At 42.6% G+C, this 20,785-nt stretch overlaps 1 protein-coding gene across 1 annotated transcript; it reads right to left on the bottom strand.

The window, feature by feature from the left end:
• Positions 1 to 350: 350 nt before the first annotated feature.
• Positions 351 to 15,901, bottom strand: LOC142382735 (sperm flagellar protein 2-like). Its single transcript, XM_075468854.1, has 30 exons — positions 15,836 to 15,901; positions 15,625 to 15,681; positions 13,534 to 13,579; positions 13,191 to 13,438; positions 12,770 to 12,958; positions 9,035 to 9,222; positions 8,232 to 8,397; positions 7,747 to 7,969; positions 7,525 to 7,607; positions 7,246 to 7,321; positions 7,042 to 7,082; positions 6,693 to 6,793; positions 6,285 to 6,532; positions 6,087 to 6,156; positions 5,833 to 5,987; positions 5,484 to 5,669; positions 5,250 to 5,377; positions 4,796 to 4,923; positions 4,287 to 4,425; positions 4,034 to 4,171; positions 3,755 to 3,900; positions 3,134 to 3,156; positions 2,796 to 2,903; positions 2,387 to 2,525; positions 1,936 to 2,008; positions 1,713 to 1,825; positions 1,462 to 1,555; positions 1,149 to 1,331; positions 726 to 818; positions 351 to 392 (listed from the first exon to the last, which is right to left on the bottom strand). The coding sequence occupies exons 1-30, from the start codon at positions 15,899 to 15,901 to the stop codon at positions 351 to 353; spliced, it is 3,690 nt and encodes a 1,229-aa protein (XP_075324969.1).
• Positions 15,902 to 20,785: the final 4,884 nt, after the last annotated feature.

The following is a 20,785-nucleotide window of genomic DNA, read 5'->3' as shown; positions in this document are numbered from 1 at the left end:
GAGACAAACGAGGCAAACAACCACACACACTCACTCCTAGGGACAATTTTAGAGACACCAATTATTCTAACATGCATGTTTTTGGACAGTGGGAGGAAGCTGGATTACCAGGAGAGAACCCACGCATACATGGGGAGAACAAGCAAACTCTATCACGAATATTCAAAACCTAAATATGTCTAAATCAACATGTTGTCTTCAGAAAGTATTGCATAAAGGACTGAATCTTGTCATATCCTTCTGGAAACTGTCAAACAGTTCGCCTCTCCTTCCTCGTGGTGAGCCAGTATCACCCTATGAATGTTCTGATGGACAAATGGAGAGACAGAGAGACCAATTTTGAATACAGGTCAGGGAGAGAAGGCGTGGTCTGCAAATAACTGGAAAAAGAACTAAGAGGCAAGCAAGACAAAAACATCATCGTTAACTAAATTCAACTTTCACAGTGCTGTTTATTGGAACTGTAAACACATCACTGTGGGGTTTAGATCATAACTGATGTGACTGTCTGCTGTCAGTTCAGTGTATTGGGGTCATTTATTTTCATAACAAGATACCACCAAAAACTGAAAGAATTCTTTATGATAATATTCTGAAATTGGGCGATGTGCTATTTATCTATCAGATGTATGCACTGTGTTCATTATTCTCTGTCAGTTTGTCATTTTATTTGTAACCTTTATGTTGTGTACGTTGCTGGTGGAAACAAATTGTGAGGCGTTTACCTTACGAAGGTTGGCCAGACGGTCATAAGGTAAAGGCTCAGAGGGGTCCTCTGGAACAGTCTTCCCCATCTCACTGGAAAACCACAACTGGATCTGTTGACGAAGGAGATGAGGACAGTGGCTTATTCTAATGTTACATTTGGGGAGCTACACTTTCCATTTGATATTTTATTATATACTTAACTACATATCATATAGAGTTTATAACATGCAGAAATCAACATATGTTGCCACATCAACATAAGCAAAGGCCTGCTTCAGGAAAAGTCTCAGTACACAGTAATGGCACAAAGAGAACTACCAAGGATTCGAGTGGAAAGGTAACTTGTAAAGCAGGTTTATCGAGAGAACAAAGACTTAATTTGATCTCGAATGCAGTTGAAATGTTTACATAGCAAATCAGAATCTCAGTTAGGGACTAACCTGTAGGTAGTGCTCCTTGTTAACATAGTCTGTGTTACCAGCATCTGCTACCTTGAAACTTTTCAGCACATCCAGCAACTGAGTTAGTGAGGGAAATGGCCAGGGGAGAGCAGCACTGAGCAGAAACCGCCGCCAGTCTATCAGCTCAAAGCTGTCCGTCAGCAAAGACACAATCTCCATCAACTGAGAACAGGAGACAAAGAACTGAAAGAACATTTGGAACATCTGGAACATCTCTGTGAGGCCCATGGACACGGTCACATGTGTTTTGTCATAGAAGTTTCTGATTTGAGTTTGACTTCGTGTTGTATACCTTTGTTTCATTCATGCCCATCCAGGGTACCGGTAGGGTGTTTCTGCCCATAGAAATAGTGATCGTATCTGTGAGCAAACTGCAGAACTCAGGACTGGACATAAGGCCTGAAAGTCAGAAACAAAAGGAAAAAGAACGGTGGATGGATTAATGGATAGGAGGATTGAATGACCCAGTTACAGCACAAGTTGTCTCTTTTTTATCCACCTGATGGAGCAATGCTGTATAGCTGATGGTGGAGAGATTCTAGCTAAGTGATCGTTGGAGTGGACTGTAAAGGTTTCTCTAAAGCGGGTGGATGGGGAGGAGGAGCCGGGCTTGCCACAAACAGACAGTCTCCATTCAGATAAAAGTCTGAGCCTTCCTGGAGTAACGTAATGGACAATGTTGTACAATTGTTACATTGTGGAATTTAACAATTAATGTTTAAATACTTAGGTAGATATTCAAATATGAAGGAAAGCTACTACAAACCAACACCAGCTCATACTGCAGCTTACTGCCAGCCTCTATGTGGTGGCGAACCACTTCTGTCAACTGGTCAATACTAGAGAGGAAGAGAGAGACATACGTCATGCATATTTTCCATGCTCAATGTATGACAAAAATATCATTTCAACTTCTAGGTTTAAGCATTTTAGAAATAATCCATTTTTAAATCCTAGTTTTTCCACATTAGTATGCATTTTACAATTATAGAGTGACTTCAGCAACACTTTCGGTTTGTAGATCAATTTGTTTAAATCAGAGCGTAAACATAGTGCAACTCCAATGTATTCTGGAGTCATTAATTCTCCTCCTTCACACATATGGCATTATCCAAGAAAAAGGTAATAAAATAAAGAAATGTTTTTCTTTCAAAATTACACTAATGAAAAGCACCCTTTCTGTTATGCAGTGCCTTGCTATGCTTCATATATCGTACCACTTCATTTCTGCTAGATAGCGTGCTTGTAACCACTTGTCCATGTTGTTGAAGGTCTCTTGTGCCCTCCTTTGCAGGGAGTGCACCATCATCAGACCGTGACCTTTCACCTGTTCAATGCGCACTTTTGCCACATTCTCTAGAGAACACACAAAAGGAGAAACACAAAGATAGTAACACATACCACATGCACACAGAACAGCCTGCACTGTTTGTGCATAATGCAACTACCTACCTGCACACATGTGAAAACTGACATACCCGCAGGTATACATCTTATATTAATCAAAACTACAAAGCATTTTAATAACGTAACAATGTGTTAAAAGGACCGTTGAATGTAATATGTGAATATAAGTGTGCACGTGTGTGTGTGTGTGTGTGTGTGTATACGCGGGTGCTGGCATACCCTCATGATTCAGTGCAGCTGCAAACTCTTTATTTATTTTCTCTCCTCTCTCCTGATCAGGAGTCCTCTCTGAGTTCATCTGAGTCTTCTCTGAGTCATCAGCTGGTGCTGGGGGAGAACAAAATGGTGAGAGATGATAAGGATACAGAAGGTCAACTGAAAAATAAGGTGCACATTGGAACACAATTCCTCAGATTTCTTATCAGTTGACACAGGGTTTGCCTTTCTGTTTTTTCGATGGCTGCTTTTCGTTTTTGGCTTTCTTTGCACTTGTAGAGGCATTCTCCGTCTTCTTCTTCTCCTCCTCCTGTAATCCTTCATTCTGCTCTTTTGTTTGCCTCTGCTGGGCCTCTGCTGACACCTAAACAAATGCATAGCATATATAAGTCAAAATAAAACAAACAAGTAGTATATACTATTCATATCACCTCCATAGATTATTACCAATTGGCTGATAGCTTTAACTTCCTCCTCGTAGTCAGAGATGAGTTTCTTATCTATAAGCTAAAGCAAACCGGGAAAAGGGTCACAATCTACTGACATTTCTGAGTATCTTAGTGAATATCTTAATTTGTTTGAGGCAGGTATTCTGACCTTCTCAGGTTCTGACTCATCCTGCTCGGCCTTCTTGGAGGCTGCTTCTGAGGAGTCGGGACGTCTGTGGAGGGGAGTGCTGTAGAAAAAGAGAGATAACTATTTAGTGTTTACATGTAGTTCTGCTGCAAAGTATTTGGGTTAACACAAACAGAGGGCAGACAACATTGTGGGCAATTGCTTACAATTTTATTTTCTTGCCCTCTTGATTATTCATCGGACTTCGCTCACTTGTGCCCTCAGTGTTTCTACGAATAAAACACAATAAATATTTTCATATGAACATCCATTATACCTAACCCGTTTTTTCATTTACTTCATTGCATTAATTAGTTTGGTTAATAATGATTGAGTATGTCTCATGCCTCTCATCCTGATCTTTAATTCCAGGGCTTTCCAACAGGCGAATATAGGAACATTTGGGGAGTGTTTCAAGTGGCACCCGTCTGTGCATGCTCCAATAATAGACCCTCAGGGTACGGAGTGTTTGCTGGAAACGGCTCAGCTCTACCTGGACGACAAAATCAATCCAATTTGATAGTTTTATCAAAAGCTAAGTCACGGTGAGGGAAGCAGGAAAGCATTGTGGGTTAAAATAAAAAAAGAGATGGCCAATAGAAATTCTTCAATCAACTGTAATTCACCTGCATTAGTACAGAATGGTGGTTGATGAGGATAGTAGTGTGGTCCTCCAACCAGCCCTCACACATGAGAGCGGTCCTCTCCTGCTCATCTTTCTCTTTACGCTTGTCAGTAATGTCCCACAAAGGTTCACGCAATTCCTGTGTAAATATCAGAACCGCACGCAAACACTCGAGAATGTCATCTTTAAGTATGCTTTTGTGTGATCACTTTAATAATGTTAGTTTTGCATAACAGTGTGAGGCAAAGTCTCACATCCAGTCTCAGGTGTAGCTCTGCTTTGGTATCCTCATCTTCTCTCATGTCATCAGGTATGTTATTGAAGTCCTTCTGCCATTTAGAAACTAACTCCTGCTTCAAATCTGGGCGTTGCAAAAAATGCTTATATCTCTCTCTGTGGAACCAGAAAATGAGTTGATGCACTTTTGCATTAATAAATATCACGTCTCAAATAAAATGTTTCATTAACATATATTTTCCCACTAATTGTGTACACTTGAGTTTCATCCTATTGCATCTTAAAATGAGAACAGGCAACCTGTTGCTGATACTGAATTCTCAGGCAGATAATAAATACTCAGTAGTTTCAATTTCATGTTATTCTGTAACCATAAACAATTAGAACAAAGTCTAGAGTAATAAATATAAGAATAATCAACATGTTGACATTGTATCAAATTGTATCAAATTGCATCCATTAACGGGTCATAAGTGTGTTGCTGTATTTAGATGTGAAACCTGAAACCAAATTATGTTTGTTCTACCTGATGCTGAAAAGCTGACGATCAATAAGAGTGCGTTGTGACCGCAGCTGCTGCATAACCTTTTTGACATCATTCACATACGAATCACACGCAGTGTCCCAGTATGAGCACAGGTACTCTGCTATCTCCTAAAGATAGACAAAGAGGGAAAGTCATGAGCAAATGGGTCGCAGGGAGGAAGAGAAGGAATATATAACAGACAGAGGACAGTGTGACACATTTCTCCAAAGTCTTATTTCACATCTCCTTCTTTGCATGCCAATAATTGGTAATAAACTATGACAGGTAATGCAGGCAGTAGAGTACATGCCTACCAGCTAAATGAAAGCCATGTAGAAGGCCACCTTCCAGTAACCCAAGTGAGTGGATTTGAATTTTGTTTTTACTTAAAAAAATTCAAAAATTAGGATTATTCCCAACCCTAAAAAAACAAAACATAAAAGTTTTATCCTACCAGAGGAAGGGGTAGGTCTACGTAGACCTGATTGGATGAACCCCCGCCACAGGAGGGTGACTCAGAAAGGTTCTTGGGGGCTCCTTTAGAGTCCTCATTAGACAATGAGGAAGGTGACACATCCCCAGGGAATCCTATTGATAAGGCATAAAAGTATATGATCTTTAGAATAAGAAGTTGCTTGACAGGGTTAGGCTTAGCCGAGGGCAGAGGGAGGGGAAGGACATGCAACAAAGTTCCCAGAATTGTATTGTGTATTGGATCTGGAAAGTAACCACTCACTTTGGACTTCTTCTTTCTTAAGGCAGGAGAGAGACTCTGGGGGGTCAACTTCTTGTTCACTGAGAGCTGGACGCTGGTCTTCACAAGGATTTGGGGTTGGAGAAGTGTCCGGAGCATTTATATTGTCTAGAACTACATCTTCAACAAGTGAACTGGCACGAGCTGATGAAGGAATATGTTGTAATATTGTGAATTTGGTATTGCTGTAAGGTACATGTACAATAGAATCAAATGGATTGTTTCACAGTTATATGGAAGCCTGGACAAACTGCTTCTGAGAGTGACAATGCAAGAATCTTACTTTTCTGTTTTTTCTGCATAGCAAGTTGCAAGATAGACTCCACTTTGCCGTAAAGCTCACCCTCATCTACGTCTGCATCGAGGCGGACCAAAATGTTTTGCTTTTCACCAAACCATTTCTCCAATGCTGGCCAGGTATCCTGAAAAGCTGTGATCCTTAGGTAGAAATGTTGATGAAAAAAATGATGCTGGTTATGATCATGCGGCAGAGGCAATGTGCTGCTCTAAGTTTGCCACCTGGTTCCTCTTTATTACCTGTGTGGAATCTGTGCCTGATACAAGATCTTGTCTTTGGGGTGGAAGGTTGCGGCAGCAGTATCTGTATCTGAACAAGATTTGGGAGCAAGACAACCTCATTAGCACAAAATTCATATCTAACTTATAATACACCTGTACACAGAGTAAACAGTGCACATATATACACAACATTAAGCTCCAATCAGTGTGACATACCCAAATAGCTGTATGCACGTCTGACCACACACTCATTGGGGATATCCAGCAGGAGAACTAAGTCCAGCACAGGTGCAGGGGTTGGTGGAGGTCCAGGTGAATCAGGATCAGCAGCAAGGTTTGATCTGTTGTTTGCAACCTCATTGCCTTCATCTGCAGACCCACCCAGGGCTTTCTCTAACAGGTGGGCGAGGTTAACGTCGTATGGAAAGCCATCCAGGATCCAGCCTGACTGAGCTGGAAGCTGACTAGTAAGGACACAGCAACTATTCAAGTGTCTTGAGGTGGTTATTTATCCACATTATATGTTGAAATAAGATTTTACCATTTAGGTTTTTTTCTATGAAAGACATGACATTAAGACAACAGTATTAAACACATGGACTGCAATGCCAGTTATATTCTCACCCGATTGCTTCTACCACAATGTCCACTAACAGCTCATTTGGGATGGCGTTACCTTTCCTCATCTCTTTTTCTGCAACCGCTCCACGCATTGCATGAGACGGCTGAATGAGGGACACATGGTGAAAACTGACACGTTTAGTTTCAGATACAAGAAAAACATATAATTCCTATTTAGAATTTCAAATCATTCCATTTTCCCAGTCTATTATGTTGTCTGCTAAAAAAAAGGGAGATCTCTTTAGAATGGCTAGTGCTGAATATATTTTACACGAGTATGTAAATACTAAACAGAAGAAGTGGCTCACACATACACTATGAGAAAAAAAAAGAAAGAAAAAAATACACTTACTTTTGCATTAAAGTTTCTACTTTCACCTTTAATATTTTTATCTGAAAAAAAAAAAGAAATTTAAGCTGCACATACCAAATCAATACGGACCTCTCAAAAACACTTTTTATTACAAGCAAATAACACACAATTTAAACAATAACGCACAATTTAAATACAAAACAGCCCAGAATAGAGTAGGACCGTGAGGCTTCAAAAACCCACCAGATTTCACTGATGTTGGTGATTTAAGGGGATGATCATTGTCCGTCTCTCCCTGCTGCTCTGTAACCTGTTGATTCTTTATAAAAAGGGTTGTTTAAAGCTGTGAAGCATGTAAGACATCTCCTTTGTCTTTTTGGTAAAAAGGAGATGCATGTTAATGAATTTTAGACCAAAACATGAGACTAGTATAGTTGTTATGGTTTTGATAAATACTTCTGAAGCAAAATCATGAGCTTTGATCAAATGAAAAATGATACTTTTGAAGTTACAGCACCGTACCTCGCTTGCATCACTTTCATTCTTGTAAGCCTGCAGAGTTTCTGTAATCAGTGTGTCAGCCGATATGACATGGATGCCAAGTGCTGGAGCAAAAAAAAAAAAAAAAAAAAGGAACACACATAATCAGCTTCCACTTTTAATATCAAATTTTAGTTAGGTAATCATCATGTGGTGCAAAACGGTGTTTCTGTGTGTGCTTGCATTTTTGCACAGACTGCATACCTTTGGCAATCTTGGCCAGGCAGGTGGTCTTGCCTGTGCAAAGCTTTCCTAGGATGCAGGCCTTAAGGGCAAAGTGAGAAAATAAAGGGCAAGACGGTTCGAGGACTGGAGGGTGAACAATTTTCTTCAGTCGTTGGATAACGTGTGCAAGAATGTCGTTGGCAGTTAGGGGTAATTTAGTCTCCTCTGCTTCCTCTGGCCACGCCCACTCACCAACCAAACTCTGAAACATAACAAAAAACAGAGAAAATGTTTAGCTCTGGGTTTTTATTCAAACACCAAACTTTTTCAGTGTAAAAAGAACACAGCTAGATTGGCTATGTGTACAGCTTTTTTTTCCTAAAATATTATATATATTTTGACAAATATATGCTACATGCATGTGTAGTTAAACACACATATTTGATTGATCATACATAAATTTTATAAATTTAAATTTCACATAAACTAGATTTGAAATGACTGTACTCGTGTTTCAAACTCACAGTGTACTCATCATATTCCAGGTTGTTGAGTATCTCCTGCTTTTTAAGCTCTGCGGGGTCTAGTGAAGAGGGCAATTCAAGCTGATGGCTTTTTGTGGGCTCATAGAGAGGCAGACCTCTGAACAGCAATTCCTTCCACTCTCTCATTAGGTTCCCTGGAATCAGACTGGTCATGACAACATAAAAGACTACAGCAGGCAAAACTGGACCCAAAATTGCGAGTAAAATTAAATCCCACATCTGAAACTAGTTCGATCTTTTTGATCAACTTAATCAAAAACGTACCAAGTACCTTATAATGTACTGTTTGTGTACTCTTTAATGCTATCTGCATGCATTCATTTATTCATGACAGAAAATGACTGAAATGAACAGAAATGCTTTTGTCGGCCTTGTTTAAAAGAGCTGATACAGTGCACATGTAAAAAAACTGACAGAATATACATACTATAAATTGCGCAGGGTTGCATACTGAATTTGCAAATTTATTGTATTAGATCATGAGAATTGCTAGATAATAGATATGTTGAGCATATACAGACATTGGGAGGATTTGAACTTTCAGCACCTCAATGCTATGCTTCACATTCCGAAGTCCCCAAACAAGAACTATTTACTAAACTTACAACACATTCCAAACACTAACAAAAAAAAGGCATTTTTTAATAACACATTCCTCCACATTCGTTAACGGTCTGAAAAATAGGTCAGTTCTGATTTAAGCCCACATACCACTTTTATGTTTTTGGTATTTCTTCACGAGAGACATAAAACAGAAAAAGTGGATCAAACATGTTACGTACTTCCCAGTGAGCTGACGATATTCTCCAACCTTGGTTGCCAGGTCCACTATTTGTCCCACTATGTCCTTGCAGCTCTCAAAGTGCTTCTTGTGTCTGCTAAGAGCTCGTTCTGCAGCAATCCTGTCACAGAATTCAAGCTCCTTTCTGATCTCTTCTGCACGGGCCAACTTAGCCTGCTGAGCCAGAACCTTCACCAAGCCCAGTTAAGAGAGATGGAATGAGTGGAGAAAGCATAGGTTAAATGTTCATGCCATTTGCCTTGTAAGTGATTAAGGAAGGTAAACTGCTCAGTAAGATTATTTTTTATATTTTCTTAACACGTTTAATGTCATGGTTTCTAGCTCACTTCCTGTGACACTAATCATTCTCACCTGTCCTCTCCCCTTCTTATACATGTCTACAGCTCTTGCCTGTTGCCAGATTGTGCCAACTTCTTGAAAGTTCACGCGCCAGCTTTAACCTCTGTTTTGTTATCTAGTATTACCGGACCCTGGACCTGTATTTGACCCCGATCTCTGCCTCAACCCCTGATCGGCTCTGTAAGTTTTTTGACCTGTCTGCCCTGTCTTGACCTTTTTTCTGCCTCCTGGATTTTGCCTTTGGATTATACCTTTTGGATTGTATGTTTGGATATTTCTGGAACATTTGGCTCTGACCTTGGACCGGACCTGGATTTGATTCTTGCTTGCTCCCTGAGCTTGTTAATGAATCAGTTTTTTTCCTCTTCGAATTTGGACTCTTGTGCCTTCTGAATCAATCTGTGTTTGGATAAAGGAACTTCGGCTCCCCAGAACTAGGACCCCCCTCACCTGCACCAATAAACCCTTTTGAACTCCCCTCCTCTGTCAGTTATCTCTGAACCCTATTACCACTCAATCGTTACATTTAAAGATAATCAAGAAAAAATGTAGGAGTGTGACGTGTATGTGTGTTTACTTGTATTTCCAACATTATGGAGCAAAAATTCTGACTGCACACTTACCGAAATACGGAGGGCAAAACGTGACTATAAAGCTAAGCTTGAAGAGGAGTTGGGGAAAAATAATTTAGGATCTGCATGGAATAGTATGAAGACTATAGCTGGGACTAAAGAAACAAGGGACTCTAAAGTTGTATTGGATGGTTTTAACTGCGATAAACTGCTTGCACAAGAACTTAATTCATTTTACCTGAGGTTTGACTCGCCAATATTTAACAACACCATCTCAGAGTTGAAACATCACCTTACTGACAGTGTTCCCTCGCCTTTCAATGTACATGCTTTGACTAATGCTTTCAAACACACTAACCCGAAGAAGAGTCCTGGGTCAGATAATATAGGAGGCAGACTGCTCATGTCATGTGCTGAGCAGCTTGCACCAATATTCTATCATATTTTTAACCTCTCTCCCAGTCAACAGAGAGTCCCCTAAATCTGGAAACACTCTACCATTGTCCCTGTGGCTAAACACAATCACCCTAAGGTCCTGAATGATTTTAGACCAGTTGTCCTGACCTCTTTGGTGATGAAGTGTTTTGAAAGACTCATGAAAAGGTGTATTTTATTTGCCACAGAGAGATTCCTGGACCCTTTATAGTTTGCCTATAGGACCCAACGTGGGGTAGAGGATGCCACTGCCACTTTACTGCACATGTTATTTAAACATCTTGAGGGCAGCAACACACATGCGAAGATTTTATTTGTAGACTTCTCGTCTGCTTTTAATACAATACTACCACACATTTTAGTTGATAAGTTGGTAAGAAATGTTAAGTTGGATAATGGTTTAGTGGGGTGGATTCTGGACTTTTTAACTAATAGAACCCAGCAGGTGAAGGTAAAGGGGGTACTTTCTAACAAAATGACATCCTCCACAGGATCACCCCAGGGATGCGTTTTGTCTCCTCTGCTATACATTCTGTATACTGATGACTGCCGAAGCCAGTTTACAAACAGACACGTCCTGAAATTTGCAGATGATTCAATCATTCTTAGCCTTCTCCATGGAAACGAAATAGATCATGGGCCCATTTTAGATGATTTTATGGCCTGGTGCGACAGTTCGCACCTTCACCTGAATGTCACAAAAACTAAAGACATGGTCATTGACTTCAGGCGCAACCCCCTCCCTGCCCTGACCACTACTATCAAGGGGCAGGCTGTAGGAGTGGTAGACTCTTACAAGTACCTCCGTAGTTGGATTGACAACAAACTGAATTTTAACATCAACACAGAACACATTTGTAAAAAAGCCAACAACATCTGTTTTGTCTACCCAAGCTAGCCAAATTCAATGGGGACAAGATCATGATGACGCTTTTTTATAGGTCCTACATTGAGTCAGTCTTATCTTTTTCTACATCCTGTTGGTTCAACAACCTCAGCGTGAAAGCCAAAACCTCCCTTGCCAAAATTGTGAAGGTCAGTGGCAAAATTATAGGTGCCCAGCAAAGCAGTCTCACTGACCTGTAAAAGAAAGCCACCCTGAGGAAGGCTGAGTCTATTTTATCAGTCAGTGCCCACCCCCTCCACTCTGATTTTCAGCTACTTCCATCTGGCTCACGCTTTAGATTCCCCTCTGTAAAAACCAACAGATTTAGGTATTCATTCAAAATTGTATTAATTGCTTTTAAATGTATGAATGGGTTGACACCACCCTTCTTATCTGAGCTTCGGCAGCTACACAACCCTGCCAGGGCACTTCGGTCCGCAAACCAGATGCTCCTGGTGGTGCCTAGATCTAGGCTCTCAACTCGAGGGGACCGAGCTTTCGCAGTCGTGGCTCCGTCTCTGTGGAATGGCCTACCTTCCCACGTTAGGGCTGCTCAGTCGGTGGAACATTTTAAAAAGCATCTGAAAACCCATTTGTACTCTTTGGCATTCCCTACCAGTTGATTCTTGGCTCTCTCTCCTTCTCTCTATCTCCCTTCTCTCTATTTTCTTTTTAATGTTGTATGTTTTTATTCCCTGTGTTGTTTTTTATTGTTGTTTTGTTTTATTTGCTTTTACTTCTGTTCAGCACGTTGGTCAACTGTGGTTGTTTTAAATGTGCTTTATAAATAAATTTGACTTGACTTGACTTGACTTGATTCATTTGTCCCCAGTGCCATCTCCCTTTTAAATTCACATCCTCATTGATCACTTGACCTGATCCCTGGTGTTGTCTATGGCATTTTATGGTGTGATGATGTTTCTTATTTTATTTATTTATTTATAATGTTTTTATCTTATTGTATACCATATTTAAGGTCCTTTTAACCTTTTACTGACCAATTGCTCTTTATGTTTGTCCTGTGTTATCTGTTGTTGTTCTCTGTGCTTATGTTGTCTTGCTGCACATTCAATCGCCCCTTTTGGGGACAATAAAGTGGAAAGTTTAAGTTGAACTTGTACTCATTGGGACTTCCTGTGAATACTGGGGGCATTTTTTATTTTATTTTCCCCAATGAGTACAGAAGGATTTTTGAGGGTCAGACTTTGAATTCATTTATGGTTAGGATGAGGGAAAGTTATAGTCATTTCTAGAGTTGTATACTCTGGAATCTGCTTAATAGACACAACAGATACAGTCTTACTTGACTCTTTCCTTTAGAGTCCTCATTCTCTTTTCGTAACAACCTACTCTATGTTGAGACTACAAACTACCAAAACCAATTCTTTCCTTACTATCCCTATGACATCACTCATACTGTAGCTTAGAAAGCCTTAAACAAAGTTGCAACAGCCAGGATTCTTCTTTATTTATCTTATCTCACCGTCTCGCTGTACAGAGCTTCCTGGAAGTCCTTTTCTCTTCGCCGCTGGTACTGCTGCTCCTTGAACAGCTGATTCGCCAGGATCACCTGCTTCTGCTTACGCATCTGCATAAGCTGAGCTACCAAACGCTGCTCCTGCTTAGTCTGACGTGTCAGGCGCTTCACCAATTGCTGCTCTCGTTGTACCTCCTAAAGCAGAAGAAGCACAAAAGTTAACTGATGAGTTCAAATGAAAAGCGAAACATAAAACAGGATATATGAGCTTTATTTTAAACATTAAACACATTTTAAACTAAAAGATCTTAAAATAATAAAATATTCTTATGAAGTAGAAACAGACAACCACACAATGTATCAATTTTCACTCTCCCTTTGTAGGTATTTGTTCCTGTCAGGATGAGAGAAATTGTTAAAGTTTGACCTGTTCAGCTTCACGAGCCTTGAACTGCTCCACCAGGAATCTGTCTAGTCTTTTTAATCTCTGCTCACTGGTATTGGCATCATCCTTCAGCCTCTGTCGGATTTCCTGTAAATACTTGGTATTGGACTGTAACATCAGCTTAGTCCCACCTTCAGAGACTTTACAGTCCTGTTTGCTGCCACCAAGGGTAAAATCTAATGGGAGGGCCTGACCACTAGAACAGAAAAGGTTGACATATGAAATTGTTATACAAAGGTGAATATATAATATAATACAAACATTTAAAAGGCAGAGCACCACATAAATACTATACTATTTTAGTGAATGGTTCCTTTTAACTCGCCAATCTTCCTGATTGCCTCAAACTGGGCAATTTCATTCTGAACTATCTGCATGAATGAAATGGACAGAACAAAGAAAACAGTAACACCAGAAAGATACCGTGTTAGTGGGGGAGAGTGGGGTAAGTTGAGCAAATTTTAACTGATGTGGTCCTAAAGATTAGTAAAAATAAGACAAATGTAAGTTCGTAAGTTGATCCAGATCAGTGGGAAAGTTGAACCGTTCCGGGGGAAACTTTCCATCCATCCATCCATCCATCCATCCATTATCTTCCGCTGGTCCGGGGATCGGGTCGCGGGGGCAGCAGCTTGAGCAAAGAGAGCCAGACGTCCCTGTCCCCGGCCACTTCCTCCAGCTCTTCTGAGGGGACCCCGAGGCGTTCCAAGGCCAGCCGAGAAACATAGTCTCTCCAACGTGTCCTGGGTCTCCCCCGGGGCCTCCTCCCAGTGGGACGGGCCCGGAACACCTCACCGGGGAGGCGTCCAGGAGGCAGTCTCACCAGATGCCCGAGCCACCTCATCTGACTCCTCTCGATGCGGAGGAGCAGCGGTTCTACTCCGAGTCCCTCCCGGATGGCCGAGCTTCTCACCCTATCTCTAAGGGAGAGCCCAGACACCCTGCGGAGGAAACTCATTTCGGCCGCTTGTATTTGCGATCTCGTTCTTTCGGTCACTACCCACAGCTCGTGACCATAGGTGAGGGTAGGAACATAGATTGACCGGTAAATCGAGAGCTTCGCCTTCTGGCTCAGCTCCTTCTTCACCACGACGGGCCGGTGCAGAGCCCGCATCACTGCAGACGCCGCACCGATCCGTCTGTCGATCTCTTGTTCCATTCGTCCCTTACTCGTGAACAAGACCCCGAGATACTTGAACTCCTCCACTTGGGGAAGGATCTCATTCCCGACCCGGAGAGAGCATTCCACCCTTTTCCGGCCGAAGACCATGGTCTCGGATTTGGAGGTGCTGATTCTCATCCCAGCCGCTTTACACTCGGCTGCAAACCGCTCCAGTGAGAGCTGAAGGTCACGGCCCGACGACGCCAACAGAACCAAATCGTCCGCAAAAAGCAGAGACCCGATTCTGAGGTCGCCAATCCGGAACCCCTCAACGCCCTGGCTGCGCCTAGAAATTCTGTCCATAAAATTTATGAACAGAATCGGTGACAAAGGGCAGCCCTGACGGAGTCCAACCCTCACAGGAAACATGTCCGACTTACTGCCGGCAATGCGGACCAAACTCTGACACCGGTCACACAGAGACCGAACAGCTCATATCAAGGAGTCCGGCACTCCATACTCCCGGAGCACCCCCCACAAGAGTCCCCGAAGGACACGGTCGAACGCCTTCTCCAAGTCCACAAAACACATGTAGACCGGTTGGGCGAACTCCCATGCACCCTCCAGGATCCTGCGGAGGGTACAGAGCTGGTCCACTGTTCCACGGCCAGGACGAAAACCACACTGCACCTCCTGAATCCGAGATTCGATTATCCGGCGGATCCTCCTCTCCAGTACCCCCGAATAGACCTTACCAGGGAGGCTGAGGAGTGTGATTCCCCTATAGTTGGAACACACCCTCTGGTCCCATTTTTTAAAGAGGAAACTTTACATATTGAATCTAAATCAAGCTCATGAGAAATTTTGAAAACAACTTGTTTCTTTCAAAAATGTCTTTCCTCAAAGATGACTTAACATGAAACCCAACTAAAAGATTACACCAAAGTTGTAATCTTCCCTAAAACACAAAGATTGTTGAATAAAGCTAAATAAATACCAAAGTAAAACGAACAAGTGTCACTGAAATTAATCAGCATTTTGGTCTAAAACTAAATCCAAAACAGCTGCCTAAATTAACTTTAGTATTATGTAGCTCATGCGATGCGAAATCTCACCTTTTTTCACTTGGAAAAAAATTACGGATGCTTCCTAAATTAATGGTCAGACTACAATCAAAGTGCATGGTTGCTAAGATACAAAGGATTGGCCAAATAACCCACTGGCTCATCTTACCCCACTCTCCCCTCAGCCATAAATTGAGTTACATCTATTTACTAATGAATAATCACTACATTATCTTTATTTTGGTCATACCTGTGCTTGGCGTTCGTTGTACTCCTGCTGCGGCTGCTTTTCTCTCTGTATCTTCAACTGGCACCATGAGATTCATCTGTGACCTGTGTGTCAGCAATGACTGATGTACATGCTTCTAAACCAAAGCTACTCTCTTGTACAGAAATCGCAGACTTCATAATGTGAATCATTAAATCACTGAAGCAAGTGTTAAATTCCACTACAGATGTACCCATTTCTGATGCCAACCCCTGTAAATTTCCTGTTCCACAGTCCACAATGACAAAGTAAGATTCATGTTGGATAACCAGGCTACATGAACCCTCAAGATTAAAGATGGGGTAGGGAATCTTTTTCTGGAACATTTTTTTTTACATATTGCTTGAAATACTCTTCACACCCCCATTGCAACCAATTAATTAAAAGTTTTGACACAAATATGAAAAGTTTTAGTGGCCTCTAGAACCTACAATCTAGGAAAAACAGTATCCAATCATTGTGAATGGACCGTTCTTAAATACAATCAATCATTGTGAACGGACCGTTCACAATGATTGGATACTGATGCCGTCTATCAAACTGCAATCTGCTCCTCCTTCCCCCTGTGCGCGTACCCTGCTCCGTGAACGAATTACGTGTCCAGAAGCTTGGCAGGAAGCTAAACTAGAGCCAGCTTGGCTACCACCTAGCATTATTAAACATATAGTTATCATATACTAAATACTAAATACGGCAACGATCCCTTTAAGGATGCACATTCCATTTCTCAACAAATACGTCTGTAACTTTTCACTAAATTCCTCCTCCAGATTCAAATTAATTTTACCATAAGTTGTACACCCAATTAATACTTTCCATTTTTTACCAAAAAATCTGCTGCTCCACCAACTTGCAAAACTCTGGCTTTGTGCCTCTCTGAGGTCTTTCTGTAGCAATATATTCTGCCAACTTCTGACCTTCCACATCAACTCCATCAACATCCGATGATTTCCAAGTACAAATTGGAGAAATTTGGTGTTTTCCACTTCTAGGATGGCAACATCAATGCAGAAAAGTTCATATGCTGCTTTCAAGAACACACCTCAAGAAATTCTGCACACATTACAATAAGAGATGGCGGAGCAAAAAGAAGATGCAATTCCGACATGTCGCCATCAAAGAATGTGTTGAGATCTTTCAAACCACAAATGATGACCCCATACATCTGAAGACGTGTAGTGGCGATTGTTTGTCAAATTAAACATCCTACAAGTTAAAACAAGCCACCGCTGAACTGGGGTTGGGTTTTGTACGCAGGTGTGGCGTGGGGAGGTGAAGGACAACGCCACCTGGGGGATTTCACCCCAGGAAATCTCTTACAACAAGCGGACAACACAAGTTCAGTACCCAAATATACAGGACAGAAACGTGGTTCCAAAATAAGATGTTTATTAATTTCAATCAAAATAATTACTAAATGAAGATCTGAAAAGAAAAGGAATTAATGGCACAAAATAACTCAACTTATGAAAATATAACATTTATTAAAAAAAATATTTTACAAGCACCAAAATTTATTCTTTAACAAAAGAATAAACATTTATGCTGAAATTAACAAAAGGGGTGAACAGAAGCCAGCTATAGGGAGGCAGCCTACCGAAGGGTGTGTTCCAGGAGTGCAACAACTTACTCACCACGCGTGCTCTCAGCAATCATAACAAAATGGTGCAGCACTGCAAACTGTGTCCCAGTGAACTTTAACACTACAAACTTGTGAAGGGGAACCACACTACCGTGCCTAGCCTCCGCTAAAGCCGACTAATGCCACTAAAAGAAAAGAGAAAAACACAATATTAAACAGTTAAAAACGCCAGTTGGTCCGAAATAATCTTAAAAGCATGCTAAAACCCAGGCAAAACAGCAGCCGACAACCTAGATAAAAAAGGTGCACAGGCTAAGCCACTGCAAGGTGTGCTTCCAACTATAAAGAAAAGGAAAATTCAAATTAGTACCACTTTCTTGTAACACACAGTTCATATATATCTTTCTTCCTACCTAGATGCAGACACCAGTAAGACTAGGCCAAAAGGGAGAGGAAACCAAGACCAGCAACAGCCAGAGGAGAAAGAGGCAGACAAAGAAAGTCAGGAGGCCACAGGTGCTTTAAATGCCCTCAGCCTAATCAGGGGAAGGGAGTGGCCTGAACACAGGAGTGTGTTCAGGAAATGACCTAGTGCACCCCATCACAATCCACCCCCATTTTTTCAATGGTTGGCCTCAAACATTACTTTATTGCCAAGGTCTAAAAATTGCTGCATCAGCTACAAATATGTGGGAGGCAGTAGCCCTTGTCACCCTGCTGCCCGCTGCCTGTGGGAGACGATGTATGTTTGTGTGTCTCCCAGCTGTGAGGCGGTTGGTCCTCCTTACTGCACCCCCATCGGCAACTAGTTGGTCCTCTGGTTGAAAAGGTGGGTGTGTAACCAGCGAGCGTCCCTCTGAAATTGTAGTGGAAGCAACCTGCTGTGGACTTGAGGGTAGGACGTCTGTCTGGGGACATAAATTCACAGGTGCACGAGTTACAGTGCTCTCAGGCCTTACTACACACAGGTCACCATCGAATGAATCTTCTTCAACAGCGGGTTCCACATCTCCTGGGGGACAGGTCACCGGGACTTCAGCTGCATATCCAGGATGGCCTTTCAACAGGGAGCGATGAACAGTCCTCACCTTACTGGGGTCATCTACTGGAGCAATGGTGTACACAGATCCACCATCTCTGGGGGCCCTCATGACCTTGTACACCACTGAGCTCCAGACATCTTGAATTTTGTGGCGGCCCCTCAGCCCCACATCTCTGAGGTACACCAGCTTCCCATCTGGTATGAGAACGTCTTTTACCTTCTGATCGTGGCGTGCCTTTCGTCGGTTGGCAGCAGCCTGCAGATTTTTAGAAGCCCCTTCAAATGCCACTTGGAGCCTGGCCTGATGCTCCAGGATCCAATCGTGAGTACTACCTGTGGCCAGGACGGGGTTCTTTCCTAACAGGAAATCAACAGGTAAAAGGGGATCTTGTCCAAACATCAGAAAGAAGGGGGACTCACCCGTTGATTGATGTACTGTGGTGTTGTATGAAAAGACAAGTTGAGGCAGGTAGGATGACCAATCCCTTTTTCTTGTTGTGGGCAAGGTGCGTAGGCGGTCATGCAGGGTGCGGTTAAATCGTTCGCATTGGCCGTTCCCAGCAGGGTGGTAAGGGGTGGTATGGGACTTTTCAATACCATAGAAGCTGCATAACTGTTGGACCAATATACTCTCGAAATTTCTTCCCTGGTCAGAGTGAATACGACTGGGGACTCCAAACCTAGAGAACCACTCATTTACCAGTACTTTAGCCACAGGGGAGGCCCGTTGATCAGTGGTGGAGATGGCCTGAGTGTATTTTGAGAAAACATCGGTCATCACAAGTACATTCTCCATCCCATTGCTGGATGGCTCTAATACAGTAAAGTCTACTGCTAGAATTTGGTTTGGTCGTGCAGCAAGGAGGTGTCCCATGTATGTACGGGTAGATGGCTGGGTGTCTTTGGCTACCTGGCATCTTTCGCACTCTTGGCACCAGCGCTTAACATCTTGGTGCATACCAGGCCAGTAACATCTCTGCCACACTAGGCTCACAGTTCGTTCCACACCCTGGTGGCCATGCTCATGATGCAGCTGGTGCAAAACCTGGCTCTTCATGGATGAAGGCAAGAGCAGTTGGAGAATCTCGTCACCATTAGGGGAGAAGACCTTACGATGGAGCACACCATCTTTCTCTACAATCCGATCCCACTGTCTGACCAGTGTAAGAGCTTCCTTGGACATTTGGCGACGTTCGCCTGCATCGGGTCCCCTCTTTCTGATCCAAAACCCCAGGAAGTGGTGTATGGTGGGGTCTGCTTCCTGTAGGGCACGTAAATTAGCAGGAGAGTGACATGGGAAGGCAGAAATAGCATTTTGCTTTACCTCAGGCACTACTCTACATGCTTGCTGCATGGACTCAGGAAGCGGGGTACCACGAGTCAGATGGTCTGTGGTGGACGTACTGGGGACATACTGCCGTGAGAGGGCATCCGCATTGCCATTTCGCTTTCCAGGCCTGTACTTGATGACATAATCAAAATTAGCAAGTTCTGAGGCCCAGCGCTGCTCCACAGCACCCAACTTTGCTGTTGCAAGGTGACTGAGAGGGTTATTATCTGTGTACACTACGCATTTCTGTCCTAACAGGTATTCCCGAAATTTTTCAGTCATGGCCCATTTAAGGGCCAAAAACTCTAGCTTCATGGAACTATAGTTGTTCATATTGCGTTCCGCAGGCTTAAGGCCACGACTAGCATAGGCTATAGGTTTCACTTTACCTTCCTGCTCCTGAGAAAGGACCGCTCCAAGCCCACTGTGGCTGGCATCCACTTCGAGGACGAAGGGCAGGGAGAAATTGGCATACGCCAGCACTGGTGCTTCCACAAGCTTACGTTTAAGGCCTTCAAAGCACTGTTCACATTCCTCAGTCCACGCTGCACTGAGCCTCTGTGCCACCTGCCTCCGGGTCTTGGTGTTCCTCAATTCAGCAGCCAGTCTGTGCAGGGGGGCTGCCAGCTTAGCAAAACCATTGACGAATCGTCGATAATAGCTAGCAAAGCCGAGAAAAGACTGCAATTCTGTTACATTGGTGGGACGTTGCCACTTTGCAACAACATCGATCTTACGAGGGTCAGTAACCACCCCTTCTTTGGAAATGACATGTCCCAAGTAACCAACCTCCTCTTTGAAAAAGCAGCATTTCTCCAACTTGGCCTTGAGGTTCTCCTGCTTTAGTCTCTCCAGTACAGTGTCCAGGCGTTCCATATGTTGGGCTACAGATGAAGAAAAGACGATCACGTCATCCAAATATAACAACAAAGACTGGCAATGTTGGGCCCCAAATATCCTCTCCATGAGTCTTTGGAAAGTGCTTGGAGCATTACAAAGCCCAAAGGGCATTCTGTTCCATTCAAAGAGACCAAATGGGGTACAGAAAGCAGTTTTCATTTTATCCTTTTCTGTGACTGGCACTTGGTTGTAGCCACTGGTTAAATCCAGAGTAGAGAACCAGCGAGCCCCTGAGAGTGCATCAAGGGACTCTTCGATGCGTGGCAAGGGGAAGGCATCTCTTCTGGTT

The sequence above is a fragment of the Odontesthes bonariensis genome, chromosome 6, assembly GCF_027942865.1.
Source record: "Odontesthes bonariensis isolate fOdoBon6 chromosome 6, fOdoBon6.hap1, whole genome shotgun sequence".
Taxonomy (NCBI): Eukaryota; Metazoa; Chordata; class Actinopteri; order Atheriniformes; family Atherinopsidae; genus Odontesthes; species Odontesthes bonariensis.
This window is presented reverse-complemented; position numbering and strand designations above follow the sequence as displayed.